Source organism: Peromyscus californicus, unplaced genomic scaffold, assembly GCF_007827085.1.
Source record: "Peromyscus californicus insignis strain IS unplaced genomic scaffold, ASM782708v3 Scaffold_18__1_contigs__length_77618521, whole genome shotgun sequence".
Classification (NCBI taxonomy): domain Eukaryota; kingdom Metazoa; phylum Chordata; class Mammalia; order Rodentia; family Cricetidae; genus Peromyscus; species Peromyscus californicus.
In genome coordinates this window covers 76,268,263-76,281,076 of record NW_026294480.1, presented here as the reverse complement: position 1 = coordinate 76,281,076, position 12,814 = coordinate 76,268,263, and the positions used below count along the sequence as shown (strand labels likewise).

Here is a 12,814-nt window from a genome sequence, read left to right as displayed (position 1 = left end):
TTTTATTTTGATCCTAGTCTTTTTTTCCTTCTAGTAAAATAATCTACTTCACCAAACAGCAAGTAGTTCTTTCCTCTCAACATACCTCCTCAGCCAGGGTGCTGACTACAATTCATGGCTTCCTACAGAGAACATACTCTTAGATTCATCACGACTAGTTTGAAGTCCTATTGAAGAGAGAGCTTTCCATCACCCCAGAATATCCTCAAGTCATGTCCTCCCCACAGAACCTAACTGTAAGATGTCTGGCCCCTCGCTTGCTGGCAAACCTGAGCAGAGGAACATAAGGGAAAGGTAGCCAAAGAATGGCACACCATGATCCAAGCAAGTGAAATTAGTTCGTTCAGCAACAGAAATCCTTTATTCTAAACAAAGCTCGGAAGCTGGGTCTGTGATGCTGATAAGCATCTTCCAGGGCCAGGCTCCCTGCACTGCACCAAGGCCATCCTTCCTCCTATGGTTGGGGTACCTTCACAGAACCTCAAATGCTAACAGTCTGAAAGCCATGTGCTTCCAGAGCCCAGTACTAAACCTCAGAACGAGTCAGCCCCAGAGACACCTGGGAGTCACGCTGGATCCTGGGTTTTATTTAGTGCTCTGCCCACCGTCCTCTAAACTGAAAGACACATGAAACAGCCTTGTGAACACACAGGCTGAATCTGCTGCCCAGACGCTGCTGGGGACCCTGTAGATCATTTACCCAGACCCCCAAATGAAGAGCCACTGGGGAGGTGTCGACCAGTATCAAATAGTGTGGGGTGTTTCGTTCCTCTGAGGAATGAGAATGTTCTTTCCTTTGGATCAGTGAGAATAATTAGTTGCTATACTATTGGTTCTTTTCCAGCCCTGAAAGTATTTAAGGCCCCAGAATTTACCACATAACAGACCTTATCCGAACTTTGAAAAACTGGAAATGATTCCCCAAATCTAATTTGTATTTCCTTGGTTTATATTTATATTCATTCAACAAATAGTTCTCCAGTACCTACTTTGAAGGTTTTTTTTTCTTTCTGACAAATAGAAATATCTCACATTTATGGAATACACACTGATTATTCAATACATATATACAATGTGTATCTCATTATTTCTTCGTATTTGGGGCTTTCAAATCCATCTTTTCCATTTCTTCATAAAATGCAATAACATTATCATAATAAACTACAGTCAGCCAGGCGGGGGTGGTGCACACCTTTAATCCCAGCACTTGGGAGGCAGAGGCAGGCGGATCTCAGTGAGTTCGAGGCCAGCCTGGTCTACAGAGCGAGTTCCAGGACAGCCAGGACTGTTACACAAGTAAACCCTATCTCGAAAAACAAACAAACAAACAAACCAAAAAAAAAAAAGAAAGAAAAAAGGTGATAGAAAACTATAATCATTACTCTATGATATCAAGTACTTATTTTTAGAAATAATTCTAAAGACAAACTGATCCAATAGATAAGTATTCTACTATTATATTATAAAACCATGTAAAATGTTCTGATAATATGTAATTTTATTTAACTTATTTACTTATTCATTCAACTTTTGGTTTTATGTTTGTTTTGTTTTGTTGGTTTTTCGAGATAGAGTTTCTCTATGTAGCTCTGGCTGTCCTGGAACTCACTCTGTAGACCAGGCTGGCCTCAAACTCACAGAGATTCCACCTGCCTCTGCCTCCCTGAGTGCTGGGATTAAAGGCGTGTGCCACCACCGCCCAGCGCCATTTTATTTTTATAGTTCCTCTCAGTTACACAAATGGTATGGCATACATACACCCTTTACTTCATCCTTCAGTTAGCAACTCTGTCGTGCTGCTTTATCTCTAGACACAAAGACAAACACAGATATGGACAGAGATACACACACATACACCAGCTGAATCCTTTCAAAGTAAGCTGCAGGCATTAGATCACCGTGACTCTGAAATATTTTCACATCATCTCCCCAAAATGAGAGCAGTGACTTATTAATTACAATAGGTAAGAAAATTAGCAATAACCTACAATCTCATCTTGCATTTGGTTCATATTAAAATTCCACCAAGTGTCCTAAGGTTGCCTTTTAGATGTCTATTGAGCAGCATCCGATTAAGACTGACACGTGGCCTTTCCTAGTTATCTTGTCAGTCTTTAATCTCAATGGTTCCTCTCTACCACATGCTAAGAATCCATAGGATCAACCTTACGTCAGTATTTCTCAGAAGTGTGGTTTAACAACCACCCGCTTCAATGTCAGCTGAGAAAGTCCTGGCCCTTATGCCAGGTTCGCTGAATCAGAATGTCAGATGGACCCCGAGCATGCTTGGACTGAAAGGGATTTCTCTAAGATCTGTGTGGAATGAGTTGTAAGAAATGTCTTCTTAATGTCTCCACACCTGGTTGTTCCAGTTGAGGAGGTCGAATTCCATGAAAGGAGTTGGTCATTTTCCTCTTCCTCATTTTCTCACTTGTCTTCTGATTTAAGGCTTGAATCATAAAATATTCCAACTGAAACATGAATCAAATGAAGATTAAGTCCAATACAATCATATCTGACATGATTATTTGTATTCCAAATCACATTTGCAAATGGTTTTAATGTCAGTGCCAATACTTGCAAAGATGTGCAAATAATTGTTAACATTAAAAATAAATTTGGAAGGATTGATTTGTTTTGTCTGAACACAGGTGCCCTCACTTAAGAAAAAAATATTTTTTTGAACAATCAAACAAGCAACAAACATATCATAACTCCATGGCTCCAGCAGCTTCGTCAGTGGGGAACCACTGTAGCTAATACTGTGACATTCAAGGAAGTAACAGGTACGGCCACATCTGTCCCCAGATGTCCTCTTCAGCAAGGCAGCTGCACTTGTTTCTCTTAATACATTGTCCTTTACTAACAAAAACTCTCCTCAACATGCACTAACCTAGGTCCCAGCCTGTGATGTGCCTCACAAGACCTGGGGTAAAAGCACAAATGGATGTCACTCACACAGCAAAATATTAAAATGTTAATAAAAAAATTATGACGAAAAAAAGATACTCTATATTCTCATTCTGAGAAACCTATCTCTACACAGGCATGTTCAGCCAGATTTAGCTTAAAATTCTCAAACTCCTCAGAGATACATGCAGCGTGTAGGACAGGTCACCCCTAACTCCTGGACTAAGACGACATCCTCCTTCCATCTCCCACTCTTCCTTTCCACTTCTCATCCCTATGCTCAAGGAATTTTGGGCACCCAAGAGGATCCCCAAGCTGCAGCTGTTCCCTCACCAATTCCCTTTAAACAGTTACCCTTGGCCAACCTCTCAGGTCTAAGGGTCCCAGCAATGCAGCCACCATCGGGAGAGCAGGCCCAGAATAGACTTTAGATCAGTGGCTGGATAGTTGAGTCCTGTGTCTGGGAGCCTGGTCATTGCTCTGTCTAACAAAACTTTGTGTGCCAATGGAAAGCTACAGAGAACTCTGAAATGTGACCTACATCTAATACTCAAGGAACTGAATTTCATTTTGTTTTATTTTGATTAATTTAAATATTAATAGCAACAGCCACATGTAAAAGCACAGGTAGTCCTAGAAAGTGTGGTATCTGTTCTAGGTAGTCATGTATTTTGGCTCCATTAACTTATGCCCTATGGGAAGGCATACAAGTAGATGGTGGGGCTCTCTAAACTTCATGGGCAGGTGTCCTCTCACTCAGGACTCTTCATCCCTGACTCTGAATCGCAAGATTTTAAATGCCCTTTCACTTCAATATTATCATCTCCAGCTGTATTCTTGCAAATGCCATAATCTCTAACCACCAAGATTCCAGTTACAAATTACTACTCAAGAGTCTAGAGAGAGACCTGAGGAGATGGCTCGACAGGTAAGACATAAAGTACTTGCTGATCAAGTGTGAGAACCTCAGTTTGGAAACGCAGAGCCCATGTGTAGCCAGGGGTGGTAACATGAGTCTGTAATCTTATCACTCCTACAGAGAGATGGATGTCCCCAAAGCTCCTGGGCCAGCTGCTGTGGTGTATGCAGTGGAGACAGCAAGAGAGTCTATCTCAGACAAGGCGGAAAGTGAGGATCACCATGAAAGATTGTCTTCTGACCTCTGCATGTGCACGTAAGGGCACATACAAGTATATGGACGCACATGCATGTGCACACACACACACACACACCCCATGACCACACATGCCACACACACACACACACACACACACACACACACACACACACACACACACACACCAAGACCATCTTGATCCTAATTCATATTCTTACTGTTAACATAAAGGAAACATCCATGTCTCTCTCCCAACCTTGACCACATCTTCAGTCCTTCTCATGTCTCTCACTGTAACTACAGCATTAGACACTAGGAAGAAAGTGAAACATGGATGAGAAAGAAGAGAAAGAGAGACGAGAAGAATGATCCCAAGTACTTCAGGCTCCACAAACTGGAATGGAGAGTCAGGAGGCTCTTATCCCAACAGAAATGAAACGAAATCCAATCCATGAAACAGTCATCAAACGAAATCACTAAAGAAAGATGATTCCCACCTCCCCACATAAATTACCTGAGTATCTCATGGAAATGTACAGTTCTTGACCAAATTAAAATATTTCAAACCCACTACAATAGAAATACTGGACTGAATTGTAGCTATTTATGTTTAATAGAAATCAGCATCACATATATTTGTTTATTATAGTCAAGTCAGTGAACTCCAGAGAAAAAAACTTCTATAGTCGTCTGTGGCAAATTTAATGTTTCAGTACAAATGTACATTAAGTCCAAAGATCTCATGTTTAAGGTAGAATTGTCTTTGGTGTTGATTTTCCTTGACAGTTATCAGATTTGCCTACTGAGAAGGGTTACTTCTTGGAGAGCTGGATAGTTTAAGAACAGTAAATTGTTAAAAATGCAAAAGTACTCTCCAAAGACCTTACAGTTCTGTTACTATGGGATAGGTATCATATGTTGGGACCTAAAATGGCACAAGACACACCGCCATTACAACTGAATTAGCAAAGCCTGGCTCCTTCACATCCAACAAGAAGCAATCTACACACACCATCCTTTGACTAGGAGTGAGATTCTTTTTCCCACTAAAAATAATTATTTTATACAATATATTCTAATCACAGTTCCTTTCTCCCCAAGTCCTCCTGATCCTGTCCACTCCCTACCCATCCAAATCCAAATCTTCTTTCTTGCTTTAGAAAACAAATAAGCACTCAAACAAACAAAAAGCACAAGAAACACACACACACACACACACACACACACACACACACACACACACACCTCCACATAAAAACACAAAATTAGAAACCATAATATACAAGAAAAGACCAGTAAGAGGAAATAAAAACAAACAGTATGTGACAAAAAATTTGCAAGCACTGCACGGACTTCGCTTTGTGTTGGTCATCTACCACCGGGTACGGGGCCTTAAGCATGGTTTGTGTATCAGTGAGACTCCCTTGGAGAGAAGTGGTTGTCAATTGGAAATGGCTTCTTGTAGGGATGGGACCTCTTATCCTCTTACCCCCTCAGCACCGGGACCCCATCTGGCTTAGACCTGTGCAGGCCCTGAGCATGCCGCCACAGCCTGTGAATTCCTATGTGTACCGTTCTGTTGTGCTCAGAAGGCACTGTCTCCTTGGGGCCATCCATCCTCTCTGGCTGAAACACTCTTTTTACCTCTTTTTGCACATAGTTCCCTGAGCCCTGAAGGGAAGGGCTTGATGACAGTTAGAACCCAGTGCATGTTTGAATTATAGCAAGACTAGTTGTGATGTCTTGCTGAACCTGAATAAAAGAAAATCACTGTTTTCAACTAATAGAAATAAAGAGAACTTTTAGGACCCACTGGTTCAGTCAGTAAAGTACTTGCTTTGCGAGTACAAGGACCTGATCCATGTGGGGAAAAAATGTTAGGTATGGTGGGATGTAGTTGTAATTTCAGTACTAGGAAGGCAGAGACATGCAGATGCCCGGGGCTCACTGGCCAGCCAACTTCACCATTGGTGAGCTCCATGCCAATGAGACCTTGTCTCACAAAACAAGGTGGGCAACACTCAAGAATGACCTCTGGTTTCCATACACAGCACATGTATTCCTCCCTCCCCAGTAATGCTGAGCATGGTGAAGCATGCTTCACTGGCCGGCACTGGAGCAGGAAAGACAGGTGGACCTCTCAGCACACTACCCAGCCTGCCTAACTCACTTGGCATGTTCTAGGTCAGTGAGGCCGTGTCCTTAAAAAAGGTGAACAGTGTCTGAGGACACGAGGTTGTCCTCTGGCCTTCACATCCAAGTATGAACATATGCACCCATGCCCACATGCAGGCATAGGTGTGCATATATGTGCATGCACATATACACAGACATACACTAACAAGATTACTATAAACTCATGAAGGTTTGTATAAGAAAATGTGATTCTGACATATACAAGGGGCGATATAGTACCAATTTTGAAAGATTCTAAAAATCATAACAGATGATTAAGAATGTTTCATTTGGATGGAGAATTTTATCATTTTACACTGATTAAGCCTATGCCACTTAACTCTTAATGTGTTTCTCAAGGTTAAAACAAACCATGCTTAAAAACTAACACTCTAATCGATGCCTTAGAAAGTAGCTAAAGTGCCATCCTGACAAATGCCCCGCATGCTACAGGGCTCTCCACTTACCACTCCTCCAAAATACTTCCCAATGTAGAAGTCATCCAGGCTGTGGAGCTCCAGATAGGTCGCTCCCAGCTCTTTGGCAAGTTGGATCCCTTCTGTGGTACTAACACAGCTTCCTCGGTCTGACGTACACAGGGGGCATGTACAAGGTAATTCTTCTGAGGAAAGGAATATAAAAACAGAGAGTTTTAAAATTAAACATGAAAAAAAAAACATAGACAGTGTGATCATTAATGGATAGAATCGCTATACACTAGACTCTAAATAAATAGTGTCAGTGTTGAAAAAAAAAAGTCCTTAGATGAATAAGCATTGACCACGGGAACAGAGTGTTTTGGAAAAGAGAAGAATTTAGAAGTTGGTGAGAGGCTATTACCAAGGGAAGGATAGCAATGACACTCACCGGCCTGCAACAGCTGACCCGATGTAGTTACACAACCCCTGCATCGTATCACTAGACCAATAGATCAAATGTAGCCATCTGATCATACACACAAACCATGAAAACTGAGGACTGGGTCTTCTTTTGTCATAAATTTTTTGTTAAGTAGATCACCAAGTTTGAATAAATCCTATACTTTATTTTAATGTAACCCTCAATTGACATGGATTTTAAAGTTGTAGACTGCCAGACTGCCAGCACCTCATAAATTTCACATCAAGTACATTCTTGATGCAATCATTTAATTCTAAAACATTCTACTAGGAAGATTCATTTTCTTCTATGGTTGGGTGTTTGGCCTGCATGTATGTCTGAGTACTGCATGGTGTCAGGTACCAGCACAGGCCAGAAGACAGCACTGGACCACCTGGAACTGGAGTTACAGACGATTAGGAGCTACCGTGTGGGTGCTGGGAAAGGAATCCAGGTCCTCCAGGGAGAGCAGCCAGTGCTCTACCTGATGAGCCATCTCCCCAGCCCCTAAAACATTCTACTTTAGCAATAAAATTGAATCAAATTAAAATATAAAAACTAAAAAGTATTTAATAAAAAAGCAAACGTCTTAAGATTCATGTGTGTTCAACAGACGTGTTTACGACAGGAAAAGTATGGCTTATGGCATCTTTACACTCTTCCTAAGGCCAAAAATATATATATTCAGCTCCATATTCACCAGTCAGCTTCGCTTTGTCTCAGGGATAAACATCAGATATGCCATATTCAAACAGCAGCTAAGTCAAAAGAATGCGGCAGTCTCCAAGCAAGGCATGTTGTTGTCAGTCGGTGTCCCTGGGAAGCCCAGTCTCGGATGGAGAATGGTTCAGGTGGTTCACTGCTTGGTGACAGTCCCAGTTAGTGATGAAACACCATGACCAAAAACAACTTGGAGAGAAAAGTGTTTAATTTGTTCACACTTCCGTAAAGAAGTCAGAGTAGGAACTCAAACAGGGTAGGAACCTGGAGGCAGGAGCTGACACAGAGGCCACGGAGAGAAGCTGTTTACTGGCTTGCTCCCTATGGCCTGCTCAGCCTGCTTTCTTATAGAACCCAGGACCACCAGCCCAGGGATGGCATCATCCACAAAGAGCTGTGCCCTCACCCAACAATCATTAATTAAGAAAATGCCCTACAGGCTTGCCTACAGCCTGATCTTAGGGAGGAATTTTCTTACAGCAGTTCCCTCCTCTTGTATCTTGTATCTTGTTTCAAGCTGACAAAACCAGCCAGCTCAGAGACCCTAGGAACAGCTCTTCTCAGGAGTGAGGGAAATGGGTTTGAGTACTGGAAAGACTTGGACAACAATGCAGTTGTACCTGAGATCTTACCTAATCCTACGGGCTCTCTGGAGGTTAGCCTTTCAGAGTTTTCCCCACTTGAAGAAACGTAGTGGAGCCTCTGTGTCCTACCCCCACCCACTAAGTAGACGAGGTTTGCATTCATGGAGAGGACATTACCAAAGCAGCTCCTACCTGCAGAGAAGCACATCTGGGAGACTCTGTGTAGCAGCATCAGCCAACAAGCTCACAACTGAGGAAGTGAGTGGAAGAGCTAAGAAAAAGCATTTGAGCCATTCCCTTGGGCAGCACAAACATGTTACCCGGTGACTGTACACAGATGGAGCACGTATGTGTTATGTATGGGATGTAATTTTCTGGAATCAGTTCTCTCCTTCCACCACGTGGGTTACAGGGATCGAACCAGCTCCTCAGTCTTGGCAGCAAACACCTTCAACTGAGCTGAATCATTTTAAAGTTCAGAAAGCAAAGAGCCTTTAGTCCCCGCACTCAGGAGGCTGAGGCAAAGGGATCTCTGTGAGTTTGAGGCAAACCTAGTCTACACAGTGAGTTCCAGGACAGCTACATATGGAGACCCTGTCTCAAAAAAAATTAATAAATAAAAATAAAGTTCGTAAACCATGTACTTTTATCTTCATTTTACAGAAAAGGAAATTGCAACTTTAAATCTGTCAGGTGTCTTAGCTTTGGGAAGCAGAGACGGAAAACAGACAAACCTGTCCCTGGCTCCACCAGACACATGAAAGTGGCATATCCAAAACAGAATAACAAAGTCTGAATAGAGATTACCAGTTTCCAAAATACAGCAATTAGAAACATTATTAATACCAGCTTCCTTAATTACACCATACATTCTAATCTTAGCATGCTTTTTCTGAGACTTTTTCAGTTTGAAGCAAGCTGTTTACGAAGCATTTAGACTGTCTTGAGAGAGAACAATGGGCATTTCTCATTCTGTACAAGGCCTTTGTAAACAGCACCTTGATTTTTTTTCTGAAGACAGAAGCCTTCTTATGTCTACAAAAGTCTCCCTGTGTGGCTAGAGGGGGTGGATAGGCAGAGCACATTATGCGACTTTACTTCTGGATAAAAGTTAAATGAGCCGGGTGGTGGTGGCGCACGCCTTTAATCCCAGCACTCGGGAGGCAGAGCCAGGCGGAGATTTATCTCTGTGAGTTCGAGGCCAGCCTGGGCTACCAAGTGAGTTCCAGGAAAGGCGCAAAGCTACAGAGAGAAACCCTGTCTCGATAAACAAAAAAAAAAAAAAAAAAAAAAAAAAAGTTAAATGAAGTCATCAGTGTTTCAAGAGGAAAATGAACCTGATGTTCAAGAATGGCTAACAATCCAACTTGGAGAAAAAAGTAATCTTTATTTGAAGCCAGTGGAATGAAGTCTTCACCGGATGCCTGTTCTCCACGTCACTGGAGACGTTTCCTTCTACGCACTCGGCAAAGAGGAAAACTGTCACGTGTACAGCTGTCAGTTGGTTAGTTACATGCTTTGTGGATTCCAAAGGATTTCTTCAAACCTGCTTTAGAGAAAATTTTTCCTAACTGGGATACTCTGAGATTCTCTTCTAAACCATCTGGCACTTCCCCATACCAATCAGCTGTAGTTAACATGAGATTCTATGCAAAGGTCTGTCTGGAATTGCTTATAGGAGATTCAATAAAATATTTCTGGATTAAATATATTCAGATTAAGCATATAAGAACCAGAGGATCCAAAATAACATTTATTTGTTGTTTATTTTGAGATGGGGGCTAGTAGCTCTGGCTGTCCTGCAACACATTATGTAGACCAGGCTAGCCCTGAACTCACAGAGATCTGCTTGCCTCATGGCTACAATGGCTCTGGGAATCAGAGTTAGTACTGTCTTTACCACCCCACAACACATACACACACACACACACACACACACACACACACACACACACACACACACATTAAGATATTGTCAGGAAGTGTGTATTTATTCTTGTAAACAAACAATGTAATCTTGCATTCAAATAAATGGCATTTCTTTCAAAGTAGTGGCATTGAGGGTAGGGCACTCTTTACAATGTTGCCATTGCTCAAAAGTTCTACAAATTCTTTTGAAAACTTCTAGCCCAGCAACATATGAAGTTTTCAGAGCTTTAAAGATAACTTGGGTTAGGGGAAAGGGAAAAAAGAAAAAAGATAACTTGAAAGGCAGGATGCCCACCTCCTGTAATTTAGAAACATGAATGCACCCTAGGGCTATTGTGCAGATTTCTCCTTCAAAGGTATTTTCACTGTGTACTAAATCCCAAAGATTTATGCTAGGGTGTGGCTTGGTGGTTAAGAGTGCATGCTTATCACAAGGTACTGCATAAAACAGGGTATGAGATGGAGGCAGGAAGATTATAAATTCAATGTCAATCTTGTATATATAATGAGTTCAAGATCAGTGAGGGCTACATGAGGCACTGTCTCAAAAAAAAAAAAAGCCAAAAATGTATTCAGAGCCAAATATGACGATATCAACATTGCCAAGTTTGTTTAAAAAAAAATGTGTAATAGGGTCAAACAAGGTTGTAATCCCAGCCTTTCAGAAGCTGAAATATGAGGACAGCAAATTCAAGATAAGCCTAAGCAAGTTCTATCTCAAACAAACTAATGCATGTACACACACACACACACACACACACACACACACAAGACCATCTCAAACAAACTAATGCATGTACACAAACACACACACACACAAGACCATCTCAAACAAACTAATGCATGTACACAAACACACACACACACACAAGACCATCTCAAACAAACTAATGCATGTACACAAACACACACAAGACTATCTCAAACAAACTAATGCATGTACACACACACACACACACACACACACACACACACACACACACACAAGGCCATCTCAAACAAATTAATGCATGTACACACACACACACAAGACCATCTCAAACAAACTAATGCATGTACACAAACACACACACACACACACAAGACCATCTCAAACAAATGCATGTACACAAACACACACACACACACATAAGACCATCTCAAACAAACAAATGCATGTACACACACACACACACACACACACACACACACACACACACAAGACCATCTCAAACAAACTATGCATGTACACACATCCCCCCCCAAAAGAGACAAGACTGCTTTGTTGAGTAAGTTCTAACAAGATCTCCAAGAGAATTAGCAAAACTACCCAGCTCAGTGAAATGTGTTGTGGGGATGAGGTGGAGAGAGCAACAAAGCTCTTGAGTTAGCAGCCAGATTGAGTTCTATAATTACTATTAATCACGTTTAGTCAATTCATTTCATGATTTTAATGAAATGATTTTCATTTGGGTTATTTACGACATAATTTATTCACTCATTGAAAAATGTTTATTAGTACCCACTACCAACAGGGATAGAAAGATAGAAAGCTGAAGGACTCTGTGACCAACTGACCAAGGTGGATGTGACTGCAAACATCTGCAACACAGTGAATACTAAAATGAAGGTATACAGAGTTACCACAGGGACAGAGAAGGGACATGAACTCGGTGTGTGTGGGGAAGCAATGGTTGAAGGGTAAGGATGATTGTCTAAGTAGTTAGAGCAGGGACTGTGCAAGGGGCACTGTGATCGGAGCAGACAGCAACTGCAGGGGTGTGGGCCAGAACAAGAAAACACATTTCCACTTCTAAAAAGAGATTTCTTTTTATAACTTTTATTTATGTGCACAAGTGCCTGTGTGTGTGTGTGTGTGTGTGTGTGTGTGTGTGTGTGTGTGTGTGTGTGTGATGCATGTGAGTACCCATGGAACCTGGGAGAGGCGGCTGGACCCCCTAGAGTTCCAAGCAGTTGTTTTGAGAACCAAACTCAGGACTTCTGAAGGACCAGTGGGTGTTCTTCACCACTGAGCCATCTCTCCAGCCCCATATTCTCCCCTTTAAAATCTTAAGATGGCAAGCTAAGCCCATGTTGCCATCTCCTCTACCTGCCAAACCACACAAGTGACTAAATAAAAGAGGCTGTCAAAGAAGAGAAGGAAAGAAGGAGGAAGGGAGGGGAAGGTGAGGGAAAGGACTGAGTACAGTGCAGCGTTACATCTAAGTGAGATGACATTGGGCCAGACGTTAGGAGTGCCTGGCAGAATGACGGCAGGCAGCACTGGACTACAGCTGAATGTCAAGCCAGAGCACAGGTGGTTTTCACACACTGTGTAACATCCTGAGTGTTCACAGCTCCAACGTAGGAAGCAGGACACAGCAGGACCAAAGGCGAATGTCTGGCAGCCGGCCAAAGCATGCTGATAGAAGGAAGCAGCTAGACCCACTGACCCTGTGAGCCTCCCACTTCCACCCCAGCCGCAGACAGCAGCTGGGCAGAGCAAGAGGAAGGAATCAAT

The 12,814-nt window shown here is 42.1% G+C and overlaps 1 protein-coding gene across 1 annotated transcript in view; it reads right to left on the bottom strand.

Moving 5' to 3' along the window:
• The window catches only part of Rhobtb3 (Rho related BTB domain containing 3), a 53,047-nt gene that overhangs the window by 29,839 nt on the left and 10,394 nt on the right, over nt 1-12,814 (bottom strand). Inside the window, exons 4-5 of the mRNA XM_052743725.1 lie at nt 6,670-6,824; nt 2,360-2,471 (exon numbers count right to left, since the gene is read on the bottom strand). Coding sequence (XP_052599685.1) covers nt 2,360-2,471; nt 6,670-6,824 — 267 coding nt within the window. The remainder of the gene's footprint in view (nt 1-2,359; nt 2,472-6,669; nt 6,825-12,814) is intronic.